A 27,772-nucleotide genomic window follows, 5' to 3' on the forward strand; every position below is an offset into this window, starting at 1 on the left:
GTCGGCGCAGGGTTGAGTTTACTGGGGCGCGACGGGCCTCGTCAAAGGCCCCCAGGAGCCGGTGGGAGCTGTAGGGGTAACCAGGAAGGGCTCTAGACGCTGTGGGCGCCGCGGTATTCGGGAGCCCCCCTACCGGAGAGTGAGGCCCCCTTGCCCGGCTCCCGGTGCTCCCCGGCTGCCGGCCCGCTCCCGGAAGCCGTGGCAGCTGGTAACAAAGAGCCTGCCCGGCCTCCGCTGCCCGGGCTGCGGGACTCGGGAGCCAGCGCAGCTGCTGGAGTTGAGCGCAAGTCGGGCCATGAGTCCAGGTTCGCGGCAGTGAGGGGCGGCGACCGGCGGCCGAGGCGCTGGTGCGGGTTTGAGAGGCCGGTACCTCCTTCCTCGCCGCCCGCAGGACCCGGGGCGCAGGTGCCTCTGCTCTCCTGGCCGCTCCAGCCGGGAGAGCGGCTTCACGACCTGTCCCCGGCGGCGCCTGGCCTTCCGTTGCAGGGAACCGAAGCTCAGCTCCGGCTGCCAAACCCGGGGCTTCTCTGCAGGACTCAGAGAGCACCGGGGCTCTTCCCCGAGGTGTCCTGAAGCTTTGCATGAAGCTGGGAACGCCTGACGGTTTTTGCTTTTAACAAAAAGTTTTTATAAGTGTCCATTTTTAGAAATTTTTGCAGAGTTTGAAGTACTGTCTACCTACCTCTTTGCATCCTTTTTCTTGCTCCTGGAGTCTTTCCTCCGCTGTAAACATTTTTACTATTGGAGCAGACCAGGGATGAACGTTTGTGATTGAGAGTGCAGCTGTTTAAACCACGTCGAAACTAATCAAGATGGACAAAAAGTCCTTTGAAACGGTGTTGGATGAAATTAGAAAGGTAATTTCACGTAATTCCTTGAATCAATCAATGAGCTACGAATTCTCGTCGTTAATTGTTTGAGAGACTGCGTGCCGATGGTACAAAGTAACGAGTTTTAGGATTGCAAAATTGGTTGGAATTTTAATGTCCACTATAGGAGCTTGAATCTTGATACATTTCACGATACAAATAGAAATTAAGTTAGTAACGCTGAACTTGACAATCAGCGCGGTATCGTGGAAAATATATTCAAAGAATCCTCCTTCTGAAGCCGGCTCTACAAATCTTTAATAGCTCTGTATTTGCGGAAAAGTGAGTTAGTATTTCTGAACTTTTTGTCTCCTCTTTCAGTAACCTAACACTGAAAATTAGAACTACTTTTTAATGGTAGTTCTCATGGCAGGTTTTTCAAATCTCAAGATAGGCTGTGTGTTGCCTGGACGGACACAATGTCCAAATGTCATTAGGTTTAAAGTCACATTCTTACGAATGGGCTTCAGTAACTTGAATTTCAACACTTTTTTTCTTCCGGTTTTCTAAATGTTTGCTGCTTTTGAAGCTGTTGTATGTAACCTACCTCCCAGAATTTGGAATTTAGCCTTGAGCCAAGCAAATACCTGGAGTGACTTGTACCATTAGTATGCTAATGCTGAGTGCTTTGCTTAGAACTTCTTGCCATTTCCAAACCGTAACCTTGACTGACGGAGAAGGATTTGTTACTTTATGTCCTGATTGATTTATTTCAATGAAGTATGAAATTAATATGAAATTAATGAAACTGCTTGTGAACGTGCTGTTTTTCTGCATTCTCTATAAAGCAGAGTGTTAATTTTCTTCATCCTTCATAAAACTGTTTTTCAGATTCGCGTGTTAGGTTAAATTTACATGTTTGATAATGCTGAATCTTGTTTTTGGTCAAAATGTCAGCTTTTGCAAGTCCGATTTGTCCCAGTTAGATTTGCAATAAAATATCAGCTTGTCAACTATATGTTTAGAATTTGTAACAATTTGTTCATGAGCTGATATTTAACTACTGATTATGAGGAAGTAAATTGTTCAGGTAGACCAGTAGATTTCTACTTTTGGAAGCTATAAGGTACAATTTGCAAGATCTCTCGCCTCTATGTTGTGAAAAGGTCACACACATGCACACACACAAATACTAATGAGGGGAATAGGATATTTTCCAGTGACTAAAATCATACATGAGATAGCAATTTACGTTCTTATGTAAATCTTTATTTCTGGTCTGCAAGCAAAATAGATATTTTGCTGTCTATGCCAAAGTAGATATGTCAACATTGTCTTAAGTCTATTAAAATGGGATAAAGACGTAGGCATATCTAAATGAAAATTGCTATTGTATTTTTTTTTTAAATTGCTTTCAGACTTTGTAAATATAAGTTGGTTTAAACCAGATAATCACTTCCAGAGATTACATCTCAACAGTAACAGTACCTTACCCAGAATCCCGTTCTCTCTTCCTCACTTCTCTTTTCATTGAGAAACAACTAGGCAACCTGGATGTTTCTTTGAGTAAGCTGTTCATATTTTTTCCTAGCAAAATGATATATATGCCAAGTACAAATATTGTTTTATAGTAAACACAAAGGGATTAGTTGATTTTTAATGATTAGTAGTTACTAAATTATTGTTTTCATCTCTAAGTCTGGCAGACAGTTGCAAGGACAACATGTGATTTCAGACGGCTGTGGATAGTGCTTGGTTAAGACCATCGTACTTCTCTCTGAACTTCCCGTTGATAGAGGCCCTGTGAGGAAAGAAACCATAACGTACTGAGTACTATTATATGTCAGATCTACTATTGACTATTTTAATTTTCACAGCAACTCTGAGGTAGATAGTGAATGTTTTTCCCTTTTTATGGGTAAAAAGGTTCTCAGGGTAATTAAAATGCCTTCCAAAGGCCACACTGCCAGCTAGTAGCAGACACACAGATTAAAGTGAGGGTCGTCCCTGGGGGTCTTCCGTTCTAGTGGAAATACTGAGAACCTGACCAGACCTTGTCGTTCCTGTTTCTCTATCAGTTAGCGCATAAGAGCTGCTTGATAACTGATGCGTGAGTACATGAATAATGTCTGATACAATTAGTCTCCTCAAAAGTGACAGTTTGGTTGACTTTGGGATGTTCTGAAACTCTAATGACATTTACAGGAATTCCGTATGGAATTTGTATTAACGTCAAATCTTCTCTCCTGCAGCTCTCTTCCTTTTCCTTGTAAGAGTGAGTAGGGAGATGCAGGAGATGTCCCTGCTGTCTCCGTGTATCCCTTACAGCGTGGAACCTGGAAGGGTAGAATGTCATGTCCCCATAGTGACTTTAGCTGCCTGTGCTGGGGCTGAAGAAGGGCTGCCATGATGCTTGGGCGATATCAATATATGCATATAATTGTTTAGCTTGCGTATACTAATCCTGTTTTTCTATTTTTCTTTTTTTAGGCTGTTCTGACAGAGTACAAATTAAAAGCAATTGAATATGTGCATGGATATTTCTCTAGTGAACAGGTATTTGTTTACACACAAATCTTTTTTTTTACTCTTGTTCAGACTTTTAGTTTGTTGCTGTATTTATTCAAGGACTTTAGAAGCTTTCAAGTGGGAGAAAATTTTACCTAGTTTATAGTTAAGAGTATTTTATAAACATACCTACTTTCACTGCAATATCATATATTAACTTTATTTTTATTTTTTATTTTAGAGAGAGCATGAGCGGGGGAGAGGGGCAGAAGGAGAGAAAGAAAGAGGGAGAGAGAGAGAATGAATGAATGAATGAATGAATGAATCTTAAATAGGCTTCAGGTTCAGTGTGGAGCCCTGCGAGGGGCTCCATCATCCCAGGGTGCTGGGTTCATGACCTGAGCCGAAATCAAGAGTCAGATGCTCAACTGACTCAGCCACTTAGGCGCCTGTGTTAATATGATTTTATTTTATTTTATTTATGTTTGTTTATTTTGAGAGAGAGATAGAGTACAAGTGGGGAGGGGCAGAGAGAGAGGGAGACCAAGAATCCCAAGCAGGCTCCAGGCTCTGCAGCTGCCAGCACAGAGCCTGACATGGGGCTCAAACTCACAAACTGTGAGATCATGACCAAGCCGAAACCAAAGTGGTCTGACACTTAACCAACTAAGCCACCCAGGTGTCCCTGGTAACATTTTCAAATTCAGTGTCCAAGAGCAGTTTCAAGTATTTATTCAGAGGACAGTATCATAAATTTATAAACTCCTAATGGTAAACATACCCAAATTTGTACAGTATCTCTAAGTCGGTAATTACAAAATTCACTACACGTTAAAAAGAAAACTTGAGCAAATGGCGAATTATGGTTCTTATATGAAGCCACTAAGTAAACATTTAGCAAGAAGAAGACAAAATACGGTGTCTAATAAGTAGCCTGTGTCACTGCTGGATGAATGATGTTTTAAGCGGGGTAGTTCAGTGAAAACTCACGCAGCTTTAGGGGGAGTTTGCTAATTTAAAAAATGCATATGCATATATATGAATGCACACCACCTACATCCAGAGGCCTGATTTCTGAGGAATACTTAGAAAATGCTTGATAGAGAAATAGGGCAGAAAGAGAAATGTGCACCTGGAGAAGACTTCTGGGAAAGGGTAGGAATGAGGAGGGGTCGACAGTAGATGAGCCTGTAGGTGGAGTTAGTAAATGCTCCAACTTCTCATCTGTTGCTCAAGATTTTTAAAACTTGAAGTTTGGATAACTTTAAGCCTGTAGAGGTTTTTCTTGACTGCTAAATCCCTAAAAGCTACTTTAAGAATTACATGTATTGCTGCCTGTGTAATGAGTGTTTTTCAGCTGCCCCCTTACTTTGCAGAATCCCCTTATGCTTAATTTAAATGTTTTACAAAGATTTTAATTTCTCACAGATAATAACTTTTCTTCTTTAGAGGGTGTGGGTGTGGGTGTGTGTGTGTGTAATTTTGTAGAAAACTACCCTTGATGGTTATTCCACTTTGCTAAAGTCATCAAAAACTTTAAAAAACCAAAAGCTGTTATTTAAGTATGACCTTCTAAGCCCCCTTATTGTATTGAAGGTTTTTGTTTTTCTTCCTGTCTCAGGCATGATGGTAATGGTTTTTTTTTTTTTTTTGGTTGGTAAAGTGACAGCGTTTATTATGTACATATAGTAAAAGCATTATTCTCATAACAGTAAAGAACGCATGCATAATACTCATTTGCAAATACACATCACTTTCTAAGGAGTAAAAGTATTTTCTGTTCTTCATATGCCACTCCAGTCTCTAGCATTAGTTTTGCTTTGTAGAGTAGTTGAAACCATAATACATTAATTCACTAACCCAGATTTTATTACTCTCTCTTTGAGTCTTTTTTTTTTTTTCCTTTTGGAGTTCGCTTGGAGGCAGTGAGCAGGGTGGTGGTGGCTGTGCAGTGTTGTGACCGGAATGCCCTCCTCATCTTTCTAATCGATCTCATAGGATCTCCCTTGTTCATTTGAAAATCGCTGGTGGCTGTAGTGGGGGAAGAGCATGGCTAACTGTGTTCTCAAAATCACCTACTGTTTAGAAGTTGCTGGAGTAACTCATGGTGATTCTTACATTTTTAGAGAAAAGATCTGTGGTACAGATATGAGATCCGTGCCCTTCAGATTCAAGGGAAGGACCAGGAGGTAGTGGACCCGCTCTAACCCACACCACTGAACAGTTTTGTGATGGATTAAAGCTGTCACTCTCCACCAAGTTTTTAAAGTTTTCCATTTGTAATACAGCCTTATGTTTCTAAACTGACATTTTATCTCCATCTAGTACTTTTCCAGTCTTCTTTTTCTTTAGGTGCTTTGTTTTTCCTCTGCGTTATACTTCTTGTTTATTTCTATACCGGTGCTACCCTGGATTCTGTGAAATGTTCTCTTTTTGCACTGCTCATTTTGCTAAGTACTACCTCAGATAGCCAGTGAGCACTTAGACAGTGGTTTGTGCCAGGCGACACCGAATAGTAACTCTAAGTACTGAAACAAATCCTGTAGAAGTGTTTGCAAATACATTATCTTTAGAGCTGAAGGAGTTCTTTGCTTTTTCAGGTGGTTGATTTACTGAGATATTTCTCCTGGGCTGAGCCTCAGTTAAAGGCAATGAAAGCATTACAACACGTAAGTAACATTTTTCTTTAGGATGTAGAACTTCAGTGTCCTGAATCTTCCCCTTGTTTTCTGTAATTGATCTCAGGTTGTAAGTTGTTTGCATTAGAAAAATGAATCCTAAGTTTTATTATACTTTGATTAATCAAATAATTGTTAAAAAAAATTAAGACTTCCCAAACTGTGAATTTAAATTGTGTGTACTCTACTATTAACGTGCATACCATAGGATCCTAATTGGCAGAATAGAAGAGAAAATATTTATAGGCAAACAAAACATAGAATTTGAATTTTTTTAAAACGTTTTAGTTATTTTTGAGGCAGAGAGAGACAAAGCATGAGTGACGGAGGGGCAGAGAGAGAGAAGGAGACACAGAACCTGAAGCAGGCTCCAGGCTCTGAGCTGTCAGTGCAGAGCCCGATGTGGGGCTTGAACCCACAAACCAGGAGTCCATGACCTGAGCCAAAGTTGGATGCTTAACCAACTGAGCCACCCAGGCACCCTGATTTTTTTTTTTTTTTTTTTTAGTTTTTTTTCTTTTGAGAGATAGAGTGCAAGCAGGGAAGGGGCAGAGAGAAAGGGAGAGAGAGAGAATCTCAAGCAGGCCCTGCACTGTCAGCTTGGAACCCAGTGCAGGGCTTGAACTCGATGAACCATGAGATCATGACCTGAGCCAAAATAAGAGTTGGGCTCTTAACCTGCTAAGCCACCCAGGTACTCCCCTCCCCACAGAAGTTGATTTTTTTTTTAAGTTTGCAATGTTTATTTATTTTTTTTTTTGAGAGAGAGACAGAATGAGTGGGAGAAGGGCAGAGAGAGAAGGAGAGACACAGAATCTGAAGCAGGTGGGGCTCAAACTTGTGAAACACAAGATCATGACCTGAGCTGAAGTTGGCTGCTTAACCAGCTGAGCCACCCAGGTGCCCTAGAATTTGAATTTTTAAGTGTTTTTATGTACTTCCTTCAAATTTGTTTTTAAAATTTTTTTTTACATTTATTTTTGAGAGAGTGAGATAGAGTGCGAGTGAGGGGAGGCAGAGAGAGGAGGAGACACAGAATAGGAAACAGGTTCCAGACTCTGAGCTGTCAGCACAGAGCCTGACGCAGAGCTCAAACCCATGAACCGTGAGATCATGACCTGAGCTGAAGTCGGACACTTAACCAACTCAGGCGCCCCTCAAATTTTTGATATCTTTATCCTCTTGTATTTAGTCTGAGAGTGGTAGTCAGATGGGATCATATTTACATTTTTTAGATCAACACTGTCAGAATGGAACTTTAAGCAATGATGGGAGTGTTTTGTATCTCTGCTCTCCAATATGGTAACCACTAACTACATGTGGCTTTTGAGCACTTAATGTGTCTAGTCTGCCTATGGAACTGTATTACCTATTTCATTTTCATTTAAACAGGCAGTGTACCTAGTGGCTACTGTATGGCCAGCACAGGTCTAGAGCCTAAATTTAAGGAGATGTTTAAGTCAAAACAGTATCTGGCTATATAGGAAGATCCTCCTTGGAGTATCAGGCATGGATAATTTTAAGGGAATCTACAAATCCTTAGCTTCCTAAGGTGGTGAAGAAACTGTCTGGATCTGTTAGTGATTCTCCTCTTTAACAATTTTTTTTAACTTTATAAAAAAAAGTTTATCTCCCCCATCTATCCATCACCCCAGGGTGAAAATCTTTTCCCAAGGACCAAAGAGACCATGTAATTTTCTAAGAGGGAGAGCAAAGCAGAGAGCTTCTGTAAGAAATACTTACGGGGACCTCACATTATCTTAGAATCTTAATCTTAGAATTAAGATTCTAAGGTATTGAGAGGTGAAAGCCTAGCATGGGCACAACTTAGAGTCCAGCCTTTTCTGACGAAGTAAGTTTGATTTGGTGGTTTTCACACTGAAGACTAATCTTGACAATTAGGTTATACAATAGACATTTTTATAAACGAAGTGAACTAAATCAGTAATCCAAAGTTTTTTACAGATATATAATGAACTGAAGATAAAAAATCTATTTTTTTGTAGGTATTTTAACTTGTGCCATAGCTTTTAGATGTCAATTTAAAAACTTGCAAAGGGTTATATAGTTAAACCAATTCTCTTGGTGCTAGCGTGAATAAAATTGTCTGAAAACCACTACTCTAAATTTTAGGAATCTATTGGGCAATGATTCTAAATGATCTTCTGGCCTTGACTTGACTTGACTTTTGAATTTCCTCCACTGTTAACATAAATCTATAAATCGGCTGAATCTTATTTTCAAAACAAAAGTACCCTAGTCACATTATGTGGCATTGCACACAGTCTTGGAGCATCACAGTGAGTGGTAATAGAAGACTGTTAAGAAAGTTCTGCAGTAACGAATCGTCGTTTAGCCAGAAACGACAAATCTGGTCCCGTCGGTTATGTGTCCGACTTCGGCTCAGGTCATGATCTCACAGTTCGTGGGTTTGATCCCCACATCGGGCTCTGTGCTGACAGCCAGCTCAGAGCCTGGAGCCTGCTTCAGATTCTGTGTCTCCCTCTCTCTCTCTGACCCTCCCCTGCTTACGCTGTCTCTCTCTCTCTTTCTCTCTCTCTCTCTTTCAGAAATAAATAAGACCTTAAAATAAAGAAAAAAGAAAGTTCTGCAGTAACGAATCCTGCTTAGGGGGTGACTGGGTCGCTCAGTCGGTTGAGTGTCTGACTGGATTTAGGCTCAGATCATGATGTCACTTTTTATGGGGTAGAGCCCCGAGTAGGGCCCTGTGCCGACAGTGCCTGCTTGGGGTTCTCTCCCTCCCTCTCTGCCCCTCCCCTGCTCATGCACGTGCACACTAATACCCATACTGTTTAACCTGGTTTTTCCCTACCTGAGGTGACTCTACTGTCACCCTTTGTTAGTAACAGCATTCAGCACATGGACTTCACTCTAGCAAGCCCTGGTTCTAGAATACGTAGTGCTCTAACTGAGGAATGTAATTTTTTTCTAACTTCTCAAGCAGACTCTCTCCCATATTTATAAATACCCCCTTTTTTAAAACCTTTCTGTAAAAAGTAGTATATGTAAGTCATTTTTTTCTGTAAATACATTGAGAAACGATAAAGAGCACATGAGGAACTTAGGTCTTCAACTGAAATAGTTCTATTGAAAAAGCCGAGTTTACATGGCTGTTAGGATTTACTTTTGAGTACGTGGTTTTACCTCAAATATTTACATTTAGAACATTTAACCGTGTCTCCCTAAAAAAGGCAATCTCTGGCACGAAAATTTCTCATGCTGACAACAAAATTATTTTTATATTAATAGAAAATGGTGGCTGTTCACCCAGCAGAAGTGGTCAATATACTCAAATGTTTCACCTTCAGCAAAGACAAGCTAGTTGCTCTTGAGCTGTTAGCTTCGTAAGTATTTCACTTTCCTTTTACTTTATTGGAGAAAATTTGGAAAACTTTTTAAATGTTTTTAAACTCATTAACGTGTGTTAGGATTTTATTAGTAAATGGCACCCTAATAAAATCTGTGAAAGTGTAGACTAAATTTGTACATCTAAATATCGAGTGTACTTATCGCACGTGGTCTTAACTTTGAGAATAACAGGCCATGCAGAGATTATTTATGTGTTTTCTCTGCATTTCAATGATTTCGTTGCCTGCCTATTCTAAATAGTTTGAAAGGCTCACGGAGAAAGCCACAGGGTTTATAGTTAGGTTCTGCTACATTCTGATCAACATTTTTTTTTTTTTTTTTGGCTTACTATTATCCTTTCTGGACCTCATTTTCCTCGATTGTTAAGATAAGGGAATGTGAACTTTCGATACTGTGAGATATGTGAAAATGCTCAACCCAGCACAGAATAAAGGACCGTAATGAATGTCAGCTCAAGGAGAAAAAGGGCCTGTTCTTCTGCAGGATGGAGGAAGTTTTTTTAGAGCACATGCATTTTGAAGTCCCTATATAAGGGACTTATATAACATATAGGACTTATACAAGTGTTTTGTAGATGTGCACAAAAGTACAAATTTAAAATAAAGCACAAGGTAGAGCCTCAGTTTTAGATCAACCATGACTCTTATGCATTTGGCCACATGGTTTTTGTTCTGTTCCCGTAGATCTCCTTCCTTTCATTGCGAGGGTATATTTTCAAGAATCTCAGAATAGTGCTTATTTATTGAATTACTTTGTTACTTGTAGGTAACCGGATGAGCCTCAGCTCAGTTATTATATTTATCGATTTTATGTAAGCATGTTGTTTATATTCACCAACTAAAGCTAAGTAACGAATCACGCTTCTCCCTGGGTCACCCGCTGGGGAAGAGCTTACTCAGCGAGAGTCTATGGTAAAGGTTGTGGCCTTTGTATTGTATGTCCGGGTTCTGAAACACTAACTTGCATTTCCTTGGTAGAAACATCGTTGATGCACAGAATTCTCGTCCTATCGAAGATTTATTCAGGATAAATATGTCTGAGAAGAAACGGTGCAAGAGAGTACTTGAACAGGTAATTTTCTCACGATTCCTCTATAAATAGAACACTGGGTTTTTCTGAATGTTGATGAAGAAGAAAGTGCTGGTCTTACTCCTGTGTTAACTGTGACAAATAGCCTAACTGCCCTGGTGCGGTGGGTCGGGAATGACATCCCTGCAGCCCATGGAGGACGAGAGCTGGGCGAGGTGGGTACTGGCAGATGAGGAAATGGCTTGAGAGCCACCCGGTCGGCTCCTCAGCTTACGCCTCAGTGGGTATTTATTCTCGGTCCCCTGGTAGCTTTGCCATGCCTCCACGCTCTTGCCTTTAATCTTCTGTATTTAGGACTGTGATGTTTTAAATTTATGTTGTCATCAGCCTTTTTTTTTTTAAACTTTGCTTTTTTAAAACAAATTTTGTTTAATGTTTATTTATTTTTGAGAGAGAGACAGAGGGGCAGAGAGACACACAAAATCCGAAGCAGGTTTCAGGGTGTGAGCTGTCAGCACAGAGCCAACAAGGGGCTTGAACCCACAAATCACAAGATCTTGACCTGAGCTGACGATGTCAGAAGCTTAACCACCCAGGCGCCCACCCCGCCTTGTCATCAGTCTTACGTTAATCAAATCTGTGAGATATATATAGCAAAATTCCAGTTTACTACTTTAGAATCTCTAAGAATGGAGGAAGTGGTACTTATCCAAACGTACTTGATTTGCCATTTAAGGTATTTATTTCTTAAGATCATGATGGCTGGAAACTGCATTAGTGATTAAAACGCTGCTTGAGGAGGAGGCGGACTGCTGTCCTGGGGTCTGGCTGCCAGAGCACACTCAGCCCTCTCACGTCTGCTAAGTCAGGGCCGGCAGAGAACTTGGCCTTACTCCTGAGTTCCTGGAGCAGAAGCAAGATCTGAGTCCACAGTTCTCACGTTAATAACTTCTTCATTGGTTTTCTTGACGAAATTCTTTAAGGCACCATGCATTTACTGCTGTTATTTTTCTTCCATATAAAGCATTCTGATCAGGTCACTTTTCCTTTTCAGAAATAACATGGGCCTGACTGTTCTGTGGAATAGGCTCTCTAGTCATTGTAAGTTAGTACAGCTCTCCTAGAAGGTAAACTTGAAGAGCCTTTAAGTATTTGTGCCTTTTGACCCCAAAATTCTATTACTAGGAATTTATTCTGAGGAAATAAATAAATATATACCAATTTGTATATAAGGGTATTTACCCTGGTACTATTTATAAAAAGCAAAAATTGAGATAATTTTTAGGGTTGGATTATATAGCTAATTATATGTGTTGTGCGTGAATTTATAAAACCAATATACTTCTACAACAGAATATGTGACATCGTACATAGTTGTGAAATGTAGCCATATATAACTTCGTATCTGTAGCATAATACGGATCTATTGGGATATATGTCACATAATGTAGTGTTTTTCATTCATTTAATATTTATTGAGTATGAATTCAAGATTGGTTAGTGTACCATCATAGAAGCTGAGGATGCAATAAGAAATAGCTAGAACATCCCTCAGTGTGTCTCATAATTATGTAACATTATGATGAATGCAGTTTACTTTTTCAACAGCACAGCTCTTTGTATACCCAGAGACCCTCCCATGTCATTTACTTGTGTTTTCTTCACTAAGTTACAAATGTCTTCAGAGCAGAGCCCATGTCTGTCATCTGTTGCTCTCTTTGCCTTGCCTGTGATGTAAGCTTGGTGTTTGTAGAGTTGGACAATATTATTTCTTGCTCATGAGAGAAATAGGACATGTTAAATAGTAAATGGACTTTTTTGCAGACAATTTGCAAAATCTCCTGTGGAGATATCTTTGTGTAGGATGCTGTTAGTTGTGACTAAAGGAAAACTAATTAAAAACACATTACCACTTCAGTAATTCCATGTAAGTAAAGTGATTTTACTAAAGAATTTTGGTCATGTTCACTATTATAAGTGCTGACGATGTATGAACAGATTAATGTGATGCTGTTCCTTAATTCATGTTTTCTAACAGGTCTTCCTCATATCCAGAATACTTAACCTATGAGTTTGTTTGCTTTTTTTTTTTTTTTTTTTATTATGTTACAGGCTTTCAAGGGGGGCTGCAAAGCTCCTCATGCTATGATATCTTCTTGTGGCACAATCCCAGGAAATCCATATCCCAAAGGAAAACCTAGTCGCATAAATGGAATTTTCCCAGTAAGCAAACATTTGTGACTGTGAGAAACTTCTTGTGGCTGAGTATGAAATTTAGCACAGTTAAGATGTTTGAAGAAAATGCCTGTTGATGATGCTTCTACCAAGGAAAGGAATTTTGTTATGTCGGCAGCTTAGTTCATGGATTCATTACTGACTGAAAGTTCAAACCACGTTAAAGTACGTGTGTAAAATGTGTAGAAGAACAAGCCAAACAGAAAAGAGGATGAGTTTGTTTTGTTAGAAGCACTTATTTACACTTAATAAAGGACTATTTCCCGTATTCTCAGTGTTCCTCAGACTGTCTCACAATTAAGTGTGTTTGGGAAACTGTGTGCAATGCTTTCTTCCTGGAGAGTTACATTGCATGATAAAGGCCCTGAGAAGTCCTATAGGAAAGAAACTTGTTTTTATACCGTCTGGTTCCTCAGATGTCTTTATAAGATAATCCAAAGAATGGTATATTTTTATTGTGATACAACAAATAACCCTAAAACTCCGTGGATTAGAACAGTAAAATTTATTATACAGTTTCTATGAATCAAATCTGGGAGTGGCTTAGATTGGTTCTGGCTGAGAGTTTCTCATGAGGCTACAGTCATCTGAAGGCTCCATTGGAGCTTGAAACTGTGGTCCCAAGGGGGTTCCTGTACATGCCTGGCAAGTTAGTGGTGGTCGTTGGTGGGGGTCTTTGTCCCTCACCATAAGGACTTTCCCATAGTGCTGCCTGAATACCTCCTGACCGAGTAGCTGACTTCCACCCGAGCACATAATCCAGGAGAAGGCAAGTGGACGCTGCGTTGTCTCTTAGGGAGGTAGTGTTGGAAGTCAAACTGCCATCATTTCTGGAATACCCTATTTGTTACACAGGTCAGCTCCATTCATTCTCGAAGGGAGGTTTACAAGGACATACAGGATGTATGGACCTCTGGGGGCCATGTTGGAAGTTGGCTTCCATACTAGTGTGTACCGTTTAGGGACGTACTCTTAGAAGGATGCATCATAATGGTCTGCCAGCCTATTCTGATCAGTTTATAATAGCAGTCTTGAATGAGATCTCATTTATTCTTGTGTAATATGAAGTGACACACTTAATGCTTATAGAGAACATCATTTTTGTACTCTGTTTCTGACTGTGATATACGTGCTCTTTTTTCTTTTTGATTCTTTGGACGTTATACCTACTGTAGCATGGAAGTCAATTTCTGGTCACTCCAGTTGTGCAGGGGAGAAATTAAGACCTACTTAATCCTGCCCTGCTGTCATCCCCATGTGTATCGTGTGCTTCTGGGTCCCTGAACATGTCGTGAGGGTTCCATGGCAGAGGAAGGCCTGAGGACCTTAACAGGGTCTTAAAGCCAAGTCAGGATTGGATCTGGAATCCAAGTCCTTAAACTCCTTCCATGTTCAGTCCTTCAGTGTGAGGGGTTTGTTTGGGGGTGATTTTTTTTCCTCAATACTTTTTTTAAAAATTTATTTGTTTGTTTGTTTATTTAATTAGGGAACCCCCTTGAAAAAAGATGGTGAAGAATGTACTAATGAAGGCAAAGGAATAGCTGCACGGATTCTTGGACCATCCAAACCGGTACGTGTAGTTTTCTGTTTACGCAGACAGCATAAACTCTGGTTTTGTATTGTAGAGTTCAGAGGATACCAGAAACTCCAGGAAGGGGAATGGTCCAGGGAAATAACGCCTAATTAGTTAACAGTGTTAAAGGCCGTTCTGAGGTTCCATGTTTTATTCCAAAGTGAGACCAGTCAGTCAGATTGTTTCGTTTTGTTTTGTTTCTCTGTCCCCGTTCAGCTGTTCCCCTCGGAGGAGTGTGGGGCATGGCGAGTGCACTTTAAGGTTGGGGCCAAATGAGTGTTACCAGTGAAGCAAGAGTGGAGCCAGGAGTGTGAGGGTATTTTTAAGGGAGCGGTTATAATGCTTCATTAGGATATAAACTAAACCCAGAGATGACCCTGAAGGTTGGGGGATTGTTCCAGTTGAAGTGGTCGAGGCCTTTACGCGGCTGTCTTGCGGTCCCTGCTTGTTGGCCTGACAGGAACTCCAGTGGCTGTTGCTTATTGTTGTCACAGATCACACTCCTTGCACAAGACTAGTGCGTCTTACAGGGCTGCCGTGTATGAGAACTAGAAGGAATCCAGGTCTTTTACTACCAGTGGATCCCCTCTGCCTCAAGAGCATGGAGTGCGAGATTCCCTGAAGCAGGGTCTCTCTCTTGCTCACTGTAGTTAAAAGTACAGCGTTTGACGTGGCTTCAGATACCTCTGGTTTTCCAGAGACCAACTGAACTGTAAAATAAAAGGTTTGTGGGTTTCAAAAGGCAAGAAGACCAAAACCCTGAATTCGTAATCCCAATCCGTGTTCTGGTGGAGTTGTCAGAGTGCTGGATGCTAACGGACATAGTGCTTTTTTTCTTCCAAGGTGAAAAGAGGGTAAGAATGATAAGATGAATCTCTGGTGAGTTTAGGAGGATGTTGGAAGCCCTTGGGTAGCCGAGGTTCCAAGACCTAGTGGGATTCTTGTGTTACCGAAGAGGAGATGGGAATTTTTTCATTAACCTCTAGTGGGTCAGAGAGGAGTTTGCTGTTTTGGATAAGATCTGACCCTTCGTGAGAGAGGATTTAACACTGACATAAAAACGGCTCTGCAGCAGTCTTTTGCAGGATATGCCTTTGGAATTTATAGGAACCACATTTATTAAAGCAAAGCCCTTTCCCTCATTTGTGCCGTGTATTGGTCCAGTAGCATGTGATATGTTGGAGCATTTTTAGCTTCTTACTACTAAATATTTCAAGAGACAAGTTATATTTTGTTTTGCAGGGAGACTAGTGACTTAGTTTTCTTGTAACTGCTGTACTTCTCACTTAGCCTCCTCCAACATACAATCCGCATAAGCCAGTTCCTTATCCGATACCTCCGTGCCGGCCACACGCAACTATCGCACCAAGTAAGTGGTTCATACATTTTTTACTTTGTTTTCTTTTTGCCCTTTATTTCTTAGGTTGAAAGTAAACGTTGGTCTATATACTTGGGAAGATTGGAGCACTTCTGAACTGTGCTCTGATGAGTCTCATTCTGCCCAGTGTCTTGTTCTACAGCCATGTAGCGGACAGTTTAGTTTAGGGTATTTACCTTTTGGTAAATTAATTATAGATTCCTTTTAATCATTATGATGGGTTTTTGCTTTGGCAAATCATCTTGAATCCCATTTCACGAGTTGGTTTTCAAAGGTATCCTCAGTACATGTAACTTGAAAAGGTCAACCGTGTATGCTTGACCAAAAAGGCAGATAATCTGAATCTGGCAGGATCTACCCACCGTGCCATTCAGCGAGCTTCCATCCGGAATGAGCGCGCAGTGGGAAATCATCCAGTTGTCTCCTTTGTTCCCGGCTTTCTCCTAATACTAGACCCAGACGCCCATGTAGAATGCGACTCTATCATGTAACAGTTGTAAAGATTAGACAGCTGTGTTAATATGGTTTGACCTCATGGCCACAGAATGATACTAAATCATATTTCTTTCCTATGATTTTATTTTAGGTGCTTATAACAATGCAGGTCTGGTCCCATTAGCCAACGTCATAGCTCCAGGAGTACCCCCTCCGCCTCCATACACTCCTAACCCAGTCGGAGCAGGTAAAATCGTGTTGGTGCGGGACGTTAAAAGTGAAATCTTACTCCTACACAAATGACACTTGGAGGGAACGGCTGTTCGACATGGTGTGTCCTAGCGGGAGAATGGGCTCAGTCCAAGGATGGGTCTGAGTGTGATGTACAGGTTCCACCAGACTGGCCTTGGCCCACCAGTATGGACAGGAGCAGTATGGACAGAGGAATGAGGAACGGTTGCTCATGAGCAAGAAACCTTGGGCGGCAGTAGAAAGTACTGTTGACTTAATGAGTCATCTGGGCCCTTTACTCCTGTGTGGGGAGGAAAAGCTTGTAAGAAGGTGCCCAGAGGGGCTTCAGCTTCCCCTGGCACTTTTCAGCTCAGCATTGTCCCTGGAGTCTGTGGGGAACGTGGGGTCTGACCTACATTTTCATTTGTGTTCTTTTACCAGAATTTAGTATTTATTTCAGTTAGGTATTGTTTACTTGACTCCTCCAAGTTTTATTTCTTGCTTAGGAAACCCTTCCCCATCCCGGCAGTAAGAAAATGTCATCTGTATTTACTAATTACTTTATAGGGATTCTTTCTTAACATACAGCTTTTAATCTACTCATGATTTATTTCTAGATATATGTAGGGTACAGTAGAACTTAATTTTTTTTTCTATCCTTCTCAGAGACGCAGAGTTACTTGATACCATTTATTAACAAATTCTTTTTCCACTAGAGTGGTTCTGTTGTTTGCAGCCAGGTACCTCGATGAGAGTTGCTAAACAGTTTGCTGCAAAATTATCATTTTTTTTCTTACCCTTGTTTACGGTACCTTTAGCCTTTAGAGTTTTCTATTTTTGCATAGACAAAGAGAGGCTATGAAGGAAAAGCTGGAACTGTTTTATCTTGCTTCACATCTTCTTGCCCTAGGAAGTCGAGGTTATCCAGGTCTTTAAGACTCTTACTGCATCTGGGGTGAAATAGAGATTCTTCGTAGTTTTTGTCCGAGTGTAGCCCATCATGCCAGCACCATTTATTAACCAGTCTGTGTTCCCCACTGATTGGAAAGACCACATTTGTCTTGAGTTTTCATATACACATGTGGTTCCAATTCTGGATTCTTTATTCTGTTCCAATCTAGTTATTTTATGTTATGATGATATGTTAGGTTGATTAGCAGATTTATAGTGTGTTCTGATATCTGGTAAAGCCAGCCTTCTCTTACTATATTTTCTATTTTTCTTACTATGTTTGGAAATTTTTTTTCCATCTGAACTTTAAGATCATTTTATGCAGAGAAAAACAGTTGAATGTATGTGTACATGTATATATATTTATAGTTACAGATATTAATGTTATATAATTTTATATCATACAGAAAATTAATAATGCAATTATATAATATATAGTTATATAAATTTAGAGAGATCTGACATTTTTATGATAGTCTTACTATTCAATCATATTGAATTTTATGTCTTTATATTATGTCAGGTGGTAGTGTTTTTCCCCCAGGGCTTATTTTCTCTCTTTCAAGGAGATTTTATAGTTTTCTTTTTATAGGTTCTTTGCCTTAGTTTTGTCTCTAGGGATTTTAAAGGTAGTTTTTGTAAAATTATAAAAGGAATATTTCACTTTAGGTGCTTATTATTAATCTGCTTTTTTTTCTTGAAAGATTCTTGAGTTTTCTAGTTATAAAGAAATGTCAGCTGAGTTATACTTCACAATAAGATATTTCTTCCTTGTGTAGTCTTATTGGGTATTAATAGTAACCTTTTTGTTTACATAATATTAATATTTACTTTTATCTGTATCTTTACTTTTAATTTTTATTTTAGGGTTTTATTTAGTTATTAGGTTAGTTGGTTTCTAGATTACAAATAGCTGGCTTCTGGTTTTTAAACCAGTGGGAATGAGACTTAATAGGCATTTTCACTCATTGTAAAAATTGCATATTTGCTTAGTCCTTCCATTTTATCTTTGTATTCATTGTTACTCTTTTGTCCCAGTTTTTCATTTTCCTTACTTTTGTTGACTTGTTTTAGTCAAACTGCTGTTTTATTTTCAACAACTCCTCTCCCCTTGCCCCACCCAAAACTTAGAACTTTCATCTTTAACATCGCTAGTGATTATTTTCATATTCTTAATGGTTTGTCAGTATACAGAAAGCTAAAAATCTGCTCCCTACTCCACTGACTTCACTCTCACTCTCCGTTTTCATCAGTTTGTGTGTTTTGTTGGAGTCCCGTGCATGCTTCCTCCCCTGCCTCTGAACTTGGCGGCTTCTTGCTGCTTCCTCTGTTCTTTGATCCTCGGTCCTGATGTGCTCATCGTGCTTTACTTTTAGTAGGAGGTTTCTCTAAGTAGTTTTTTTTTTTTTTAATTTTTTTTAATTTTTATTTTTTTAAATTTTCTTTCTAGGAGAGAGAGAGAGAGAGAGAGCGTGAGCAGGGGAGGGTCAGAGACAGAGGGAGATACAGACTCTGAAATAGGCTCCAGGCTCTGAGCTGGCAGTCAGCACAGAGCCCGACGCAGGGCTCGAACCCATGAACCGCGAGGTCATGACCCAAGCGAAAGTCGAACGCTTAACCGACTAAGCCACCCAGGTGCCCCTCTAAGTAGTTTTTTAAAAGGGCACGTGTACAGAGTTGTAGATGAAAAACCAATTCCAGTTAATTTTCTTTTCTTTGTTAGAACCTTAGTCTCCTTCCAGAAGCTTACAAAGAAACTATTCTTTAACCTTAGAATTCAGAAGTGTCTTTGGTCTTGGAGTTCAGTTATTTCATCAGGATGTCTAGGCGTGGTCTTAGCAGTAATCTTTCACAGAACTCTGTAAGCCCTTTAGATATGAAAATTCAAGTCTTTAAAGCTTAGGAAATTTTTGTTTTTATTATTCTGTTAGTTACTGCTTTTTCATCTGTTCTTTTTTCTCCTTCTGGTACTTTTATTTTGCACTGTATTTGTCTTCTAAGTCTCTTACCTATTTGTTTATATATCCTTGGGGCGCCTGGGTGGTTCAGTCAGTTGAACATCCGACTTCGGCTCAGGTCATGGCCTCATGGTTCTTGGGTTCAAGCCTCACATTGGGCTCTGTGCTGACAGCTCAGAGCCTGGAGCCTGTTTTATGTCATGTGTCTCCCTCTCTCTGCCCTTCCTCTGCTTGCTCTCTGTCTCTCTCTCTCTCTCTGAAAAATAAACATTAAAAAAATTTATATATCTTTTTTTTTGCCATTTTAAATGTTATTTTCTTGTTTCTTATTTCCAACTAAGTAATTTAGCTTTTGTAATGGTATTTCTAATCTTCACCATTCTTTACATTTACTGATTTGGAATCATATTTTTGTATCTAAACCTTCACCTTCTCTGCTTATATTTTCTTGCATATTATGTGTGTATGTATGTGTTCTTAATCTGCATTACAAGTTTTCAAAGTTTTTTTCCTTTCATTGAATCTTTATTGATAGACACTGTATGTCCTGGTTGTTTATTTGTACCAGGTTCCTTAGACGAGCTCTGATCTTCTTTTTGCTTACCACATCAGGGCTTGCAGGTTCTTTCTGCACCTTATATCTGAACCACTGTTTGTTTCTTGGGCAGTTATTGTTGGGCTATGAGAGGTAAATTTTCTCACATTGTATCTTTGACTAATGGTCTAGTTAAGTCCTTTCTATGGGGGATGGGGAGGAGGGTGCTTTTGGATCAGCATCCCAGGCTTCAAGTCTGCCTCCATTAGGGTGGTTCTCGGCAGCTCCTAGCATAGGGTCTTTTCAGCAATGAGTGTGACAGGAAACCAGGGCCCTTTCTTTCTAGTTGCTTGGATCGTCACGTGGCCTGTGAGATTGGTCCCTCAGATAGTGTGGGCTCTGCTCAGTGTCTGTCTCCCACCTCCAGTCTCCTGCTATTGCAGTGACTGCCAGCTTAGGCAGGAACGGTGGTGGGTCTCTGCACTCCACCTGCAGCCATTTGCTCCTAGGTGGCAGTCTCAGGCCGTCACCTTTCCAGAAAGTGTTTTTAAATATATCTGCAAAATATCAGTGCTTATTTAAAACCTGATAAGTTGGGGCACCTGGGTGGCTCAGTTGGTTAAGTGTCTGACTTCAGCTCAGGTCATGCTCTTGCAGTTTGTGAGTTCAAGCCCCATGTGGGGCTCTGTGCTGACCGCTCAGAGCCTGGAGCCTGCTTCAGATTTGGTGTCTCCCTCTCTCTCTGCCCCCCCCGCCTCTTGCACTCTGTCTCTCTCAAAAATAATGAATAAAAACATTAAAAAACAAAAACAAATAAAACCTGAGAAGTTAAGAAGTAGTAGTGGAGGGAGGTTAGGCATCAGTTGCTCATAATGCTGTCAGTCTTTATATAGTTGCTACCATTATTTCTGTTGGTTTCTTTTCTCTTTCTGCATACATGGTTTTCCTAGCAAAGAGTGCATACACATCCTGAGCTTTTCATTTTTTGATGTCAACCTCTGATTATTATGGTGGTGATGAATTTGAATAAAACTTGAAATCAACGTTTTTACTTATTTTCATACAGAAAATGAAGACCTTTCCAGTCAGTCAAAACCTACCCAGAATCAAAGTAAGTATCAAATTTGCTCCACACACAGCTGTCGGTCCTGATTTTCTGCTCCGTTATTCACTGACAACAGTTTGAATTGGATGTATTTGGAATCTGTGCTTTGGGGAAAGTTCCTACTTAAAGAATTTAATCAACACTTGCTAAAAGTTGCTTGCTAGTGGTACATTATATACACAACACAGTGAAATGTCCACATTAACTGGGTTTAAAATTAACCATGTGCCTTTGTGTCTTACCTGAAAAACTTGCAGTATAATCTGAGCGCTATGTGGCGTTACATCCACATTCACTTTACATTATGTAATATTTTGGAAGCCTCATTTTTGTTTTGATAGAAACACAGAAGATCATAAAAACCCTTATCCCCAAAAGCAATTTTAAGTACTAGCTTTAGATTCAGTTATTTTCACAAATATTGAGGGTAGCATAGCTTAACGTAGGACAAAAAATAAGGGTCGCCAGAGCAGGAAGTGGACCTGAAAAAGGCGATGAGGCCGACACGACGCCTGCAGGTGGCAGTAGCGCCGCGCCAGCCTGTTCCTCCTCCAGCTGCGGGACTCTGTGGTCTGGAAGGAGATGCGTGCTTTCCCACAGGAGACGGTAGCAGAGCGGCACAGGAACCTGATCGTTAAGGGCATAGTTAGGAGTCTCGGCGGGAGAGTTCTGTTCCCTGAGCAGGGCGCCTAAACGGTGCTTTTTAGCTGTGGTTTCTAGAGGACGTAGCACAATGGGGTGGACAGACATGGAGGTGTCAGGACATGATTTTCCTGTCCTGACTCCGGCGCCGCCCAGCTCTGTTACCGTGTCATTTAACCTCTTTGAAAAGGGGGTGAAGGAAACTTATGCTCAGCGTCATTGTTTTTGAAGGGAATGACAAGTTAGTGGCAGAAGAACCAACGTCAGGAACAGTGCACTGTTTCCCTATGCTGTGAATGTTAAAGGAGTAAGATTTTATCTGCCTTTTGAATAGCATCAGGAGACAAAAAGATCACTAGTACAGCGGTTAAGGATGTGGGTCTGTCAGGCCAGGGTTCCATCACTTAATAGCTGCATGACCCTTTTGAAATTATTGTGGTAAGATCTCTATGAGATCTACCCTCTTCAGTTTTTAAGTACACGATACAGCATTGTTAACTATAGGCACCATGTTATACAGCAGATCTCTGGAATTTATTAGCTTGCATAGCTGAAACTTTATTCCCTTTCTTTTTATTTATTTATTTTGAGAGGGAGAGGGCATGCATGCACGCATGTGAGCAGGGGAGGGGCAGATGTGCAGAGCCCAGCACGGCACTTGAACTCATGAACCTTGAGATTATAACCTGAGCCGAGATCAAGAGTCAGAAGCCCAACCGACTGAGCCACCCAGGTGCCCTGAACCTTTATTCCCTCTGGAAACCACTTAATAGCTGTACGATCTTCTAACATACTGCTTTAAACACACCAGGCTGCAGATTGCCCGTCTTTAAAATGGGGTTGTCAGAACCTATCTCAGAGGGTTATGTGCGGACAAATGAAATGATAGGCATAAAGTGCTTAGTGCAGCATCTGACAGATACTGTTTTATGGTTGACACCCAAATTACGTGACAGGAAAGTAGTATTTATCATGGAATGTTTTTGGACTCTTTTCGATTTGTCGTTTTGTCACATTTTAACTGTAGGCACTATGATTAATAGTGCATGGCTTTTCCTTTATCATATAAAAAGATCTCCAGTCTTTCGGAGGCTGCTGTAAAGAATGTTGTGGGACAGTTTGGTCTTCTCATGATCCGTCATTAACTGCATGGTCCTCAGCATGTTGTTATATAAGATAGTGAATTCTCAGATAGTTCCCAACCAATGTTGACCTACATAATTTTTTAGTACAAAACTGGATATATATTCCTTGGGCTTCTGCTTATAAAACAAATGCCAGTTAAAGTACAAATCTATAGTTCATATGATTTCTAAATTTAAAATATCTAGAGCTGAAATCAAGAGTCGGATACTTAAGTAACTGATGAGCCACCTATGCTCCCCTCTTTTCTAAACTACCATAAAATTTGTTCAGCCCAATATAGCACCTTTTGGCCATCTCTTGGTACAGATGGATTATATATATGTTATTTTCTTCCATTCTTTTCCTATGGTCCGTTCCCTACCATGATCAGTATAGTGTACATCAATTACTTCACTGATCATGTCGACTTCTTTATGCAAGTCTTTATTATGCATAAACTTAGAAACTTAAGTCTTAGCCCATGAAAATGTTTCAGTTGATTATCACTGGAAAAGGAACATTCTCTGTCTACTTGATATATAAGGCAGCAGATGATAGTTGTCATTATGACCTTAGTGACCTAAGTCATGCTTTCCATTTGACACTAACCAGATCATCAAAGGCTAACATTGTCACTGATTGATTCAGAGGGGAAGCACAAATCATCCCCCAGAATACATACAGTAATTATCCGTAGAGTTTATCAGAATGCACATGTTACAGCAAACTATAGTAGAATTCTTGAGAAGTCCTCGGATGGGTTTGGTAATTACAGTGGAGATAACGGTGCTATACCTAGTGTGGCAGACACTTATTAGATACCCAGATGCCATGCTCAGTGCCAGGTGCTAAGGCTCTAAAGATGGAGACATGGCTTTTGCCCCTAAGGGAGCTCCTAGGACAAAGCAAATATTAGAGGTTGAGACTGCATAGAGGAGGTGGCAGTAGGAGAAAATGCTTGGGGGGAAAAGCTGTATAGATCTTAAACTGGAAGGTCAAGTTCAATTCACCGAGTGGCCATAATACTGGAGAAATAGGCATGAATCCTGGAAAGCCTAAAAGGAAAGTGATGTCCTGAAAGCTCTTAAGAGGGACAGTGACTTGTTTCATTACTCTAGGTAAGTGGTTTGAAAGAATGAAAGGGAAAGTCAGTACACCAACACTAATCACAAAATAAAGTTTTAATTTTTAAAAACTGGGAAAATACGAAAATTTGCTCATTTCCCAAGACTTCCTCCGTGTGCATTGGAGGGCTCTTCTGAGCAGAGTCTAGACGGTCACTAGCTCTAACGAGGCTGCGCAGTGAAAATCAGGGTCGTAGAGTCTAGCCACGTGCGCACTGCGATAGCCTATTCCACCTGTCAGTGATTTTCTTTGTGTTTGTTAAATGTTACATTTTACCGTTTCTCTTGGGTTGCAATCTCACAGTTCAGCATGGTGACAGATTCTTGCCTCTTTACCCCCTCCCTAGCCTTCTCCACCCCGGCGAGTCAGCTCTTCTCTCCGCATGGTTCCAATCCTTCAACGCCTGCTGCAACTCCCGTCCCCACCGCGTCTCCAGTCAAAGCAGGCAGTCACCCGCCAGCACCGGCGGCCGCCACCGTCTCCGGGATGAACATGCCCAGTGCTGTCCTTCCTGTGTTCCCGGGCCAGGTGTCCTCGGCCGTTCATACGCCCCAGTCCGCGGCGCCAAACCCGACAGTTATCAGAACCGCGGCGCCCGTCACCTCCGGCCACAGCACGACCGCGGCTCCCGGCGCGGCCGTGTTCTCGGGCCTGGTTCCGCCGCCCGGCGCCCCCGCCCCGCCCGGCCCGGCCCCCCAGGCCCCGGCCGCCGCCGCGCCTCGGGCCCCGCCCGCTGCCAGTGAAACCTTCGCCTCCGCCTCCTTCCCTGGCCTCCCCTTCACCGCCGCCTCCACTGCTGCTGCTGCCAACAACCCGAATTCGGCCTCGCTGTCCTCCGTGTTCGCGGGCCTCCCCTTGCCCCTAACGCCCACGTCCCAAGGCGCGTCCAAACCCGCTCCTCCCCCCAGCGTGGCGTGTCCGCTCGCTGCCAACAGCCCTCTTCTGTCGGCTCTGAAAGGCTTCCTGACCTCCAACGACACGGGTCTCCTCAACGCGTCCGCTCTGCCCTCTGCCGTTACCAGCGGGCTGGCCTCGCTGTCTTCCCTGGCCCACCCGAGCCCCGACTCCCCCGCGCCCGGCCCCGCCACGTGCTACGGCCCCCCGGCCGGGCCCGCCGCGCAGAGCGCCCCCGCCCCCGCGCTGGCCGCGTTCCCGGGCCCGCCGGCCGGCGCCGCTCCCACGGCGGCCACACTGCCCGCGCACTCCCACCTGGCGACGCCGACGTCGTGCGCCGCCTCGGGGCCCGGCGGCGGGGGCTCGTCGGCCCCGCTGCTGCCCGGCCCCCACCCGGGTAGCTCGGAGCTGCACGGCGCCTCCGCCCCCGCCGTCACCTCCGTCCCCGTCCTGGTCAAAACGGAGCCCACGAGCCCCACTCCCTCGGCCTTCAAAGGCCCGCCTCCCGCGGCCAACCCGTCGCACGGCGCGCTGGGCCTGCCGGGGACGCTGGGCCGCGCGTACCCGGCCGCGTCGGGGCCCGCCGCTTTATCCGCCTGCCTTAACCCCGCCCTGTCGGGGCTCCCGGGCCTGGCCGCCCCGCTGAACGTGTCCAACCCGCTGGCGTCCATCTCGCTGCCGCCCCACGCCTCCTCCGCCCCCCTCACCCCCGTGTTCACCGCCCTGCCTCCCTTCACTTCCCTGACCAGCAACTTCCCGCTGGCCGGCAGCCCGTCCCTCAACCCCGCCGTGTCCCTTCCAGGGCCGCTGCTAGCCACGTCGTCCGCGGCGGCCGCGCCCAGCTCCTCCGCGGCCGCGCTCTCCGGGCTGCCGGCCTCGGCGCCGGCCTCGGCGGCCCCTTTCCCGCTCAACCTGTCCACCGCCGTCCCCTCCCTCTTCTCGGTCACGCAGGGGCCTCTGCCGGCCGCAAACCCCTCGTACCCCGGCTTCTCCGTGTCCAGCACCCCCGGCGTCGCCCCCGCGCTGCCCTCGTTCCCGGGGCTGCAGGCGCCGTCCACGGTGGCCGCCGTCGCCCCGCTGCCCGTGGCCGCCACGACCCCGTCGCCGGCTCCCGTGCTCCCGGGATTCGCCTCCGCCTTCAGCTCCAACTTCAACTCCGCCCTGGTGGCCCAAGCCGGGTACGTGGCTGGCAGGTGCGCGGGCCGCGGGCGCGCCGGCGTTTGCCCGGCCGTCAGAGGAGCCGGGATCTGACTGGGCCTGAGTCCGCGTATTTCTCTGGGCCGAAGCTCCGCCACTCGGAAAACACAGCGAGAGTAGGGGGTCCGGTGCGAATGCCTGCGCAGGCAGCTTCGTGTGCGCCCGGCTGCCCCCGTGAAGCTGCGGGGGGTATTCTGTGCAAAGCAGAGAGGTACTGAGTTCAGAAGAACATTCTAATAGAACGTGGATTTGGTGTCAGCGAGGGGCCGACTTTTAGGGTTCCTCCCAACCGAAATGTAAGGTTGGCTTGTTTTAGATCTGGAGGTGGTGGTTGACGGGTAACAGAAAGCAATAGCTTCTTTCGGCTTCTCCGCGTTTTGACCTGTTCTTCCGTCTGTCGTTTTAGCCTGTCATCCGGCCTTCAAGCGGCAGGCGGTTCTGTCTTCCCAGGCCTCTTGTCCCTCCCGGGCATCCCGGGGTTCTCCCAGAACGCCTCACAGCCGGCCTTGCAGGAGCTCCAGCACAGCGCGGCCGCTCAGTCGGCCTTGCTGCAGCAGGTGAGCAGCCGGCGGCCGCCCGTAGCTTCTCCAGCGATGCCCTTGCGGCGCCGGGAGGGAGAGCCCGGCGTCGGCCCAGCAAAGGCCCGTAGCGGAATGTTTGGAGATTTTAACAAATAACCTCCCCAAATGTGCAGATTATTCCCGCCCTCCTTCAGAAGGGTAACGCAAGTGCCGGGCTCCATTCGTCTCTATGAATTGTTTCACTGCTTTGAAACTTTCCGGCCTCAGTTTGGAGGTCTTACAAACGGAATCTTCATACGTGTTAAAGCGTTAAACTGGAGCTGGTCTTTTATAATTCCAGCTCAAATAACGGACCATTAAAGCACATCTTCTCTAGAAAAACCTCTTGACCTTTTTGGGGAAAAAAAAATTAAGTATTTCAGTGATCTCTCTCTTCACCTCCAGCGTCTGAAGTATTTTGAATGTTTCTTGAAAATTTCAGGAGACTAATACGCAGACTTAATCTTGCCCCAGTGGGTTTTTTTGTGGTTGTTATTGCTGCTGTTTCCTTCCCGTTCTAAATATCCATAGTGTGGTACAGGCAAAAGCAAGTGCAGACTTGAATGAATTTTTGGCAGTTGCTAACCTGCACGTTCTTTCTATCAGGTCCATTCAGCTTCGGCTCTGGAAAGCTATTCAGCTCAGCCAGATGGATTTCCCAGTTATCCTTCGACACCAGGAACGCCGTTCTCTTTGCAGCCGGGCTTGTCCCAAAGTGGGTGGCAGTGAATATTATTTAGTTTGTATTCTCCTCCGGAGCAGCATCAGATACGCCTAAGGACTGCAGTGAACAATCTGACTAATGTGAAGTTGGCTAACATTTTCAGAAAATGAGAATGAGGATAATCTTGGGGAAATTGGGATAAGAGTTTAAAACCAGGACGATTGCATTTTTAATGTTTTTTAAAAAATGTTTTTATTTATTTCTGAGAGAGAGAGAGAGAGAGGCAGCATGAGCAGGGGAGGGTCAGAGAAAAAGGGAGACAGAATCCGAAGCAGGCTCCAGGCTCTGAGCTGTCAGCACAGAGCCCGACGTGGGGCTCGAATCCACAAACCATGAGATCATGACCTGAGCCGAAGTCGGCCGCTTAACTGACTGAGCCACCCAGGCGCCCCGCATTTTTTAATGGTTTTAAGTATGAACACTCTCCTATGTAAATATGCTGATGATGAATTGTACGGAGAATAGTATAAAGAAGGTGTTCGGGGACTTTTCACCTCCCACCCTATAAAATTTTGAGTCGTGTATGTGATCTGTGTCAGAAGAATACTAAAGAGGAGGTTGAACTCTTTATAGCCGAATACAGCCTTAAATCTGCTTGTATAGTGTCCACTGACAGAAGTAATAGTTGTGCCTCAGACTCATGGGTCGCATTTGGCCCTGGGGGCATTACTGCCCTTGGAATGCATGAGC

General features: G+C 43.3%; 1 protein-coding gene across 1 annotated transcript; it reads left to right on the forward strand.

Moving 5' to 3' along the window:
* The first annotated feature begins 1 nt into the window (after position 1).
* PROSER1 (proline and serine rich 1) lies at positions 2 to 27,321 on the forward strand. Its single transcript, XM_039236109.1, has 13 exons — positions 2 to 857; positions 3,300 to 3,365; positions 5,918 to 5,986; positions 9,266 to 9,360; positions 10,363 to 10,456; positions 12,527 to 12,637; positions 14,136 to 14,219; positions 15,513 to 15,591; positions 16,187 to 16,282; positions 20,777 to 20,821; positions 24,054 to 25,779; positions 26,205 to 26,355; positions 26,965 to 27,321. The coding sequence occupies exons 1-13, from the start codon at positions 813 to 815 to the stop codon at positions 27,085 to 27,087; spliced, it is 2,784 nt and encodes a 927-aa protein (XP_039092040.1). The 5' UTR covers positions 2 to 812; the 3' UTR covers positions 27,088 to 27,321.
* Positions 27,322 to 27,772: the final 451 nt, after the last annotated feature.

This window comes from Hyaena hyaena, unplaced genomic scaffold (assembly GCF_003009895.1).
Source record: "Hyaena hyaena isolate Hyena2069 unplaced genomic scaffold, ASM300989v1 scaffold_106, whole genome shotgun sequence".
Taxonomy (NCBI): domain Eukaryota; kingdom Metazoa; phylum Chordata; class Mammalia; order Carnivora; family Hyaenidae; genus Hyaena; species Hyaena hyaena.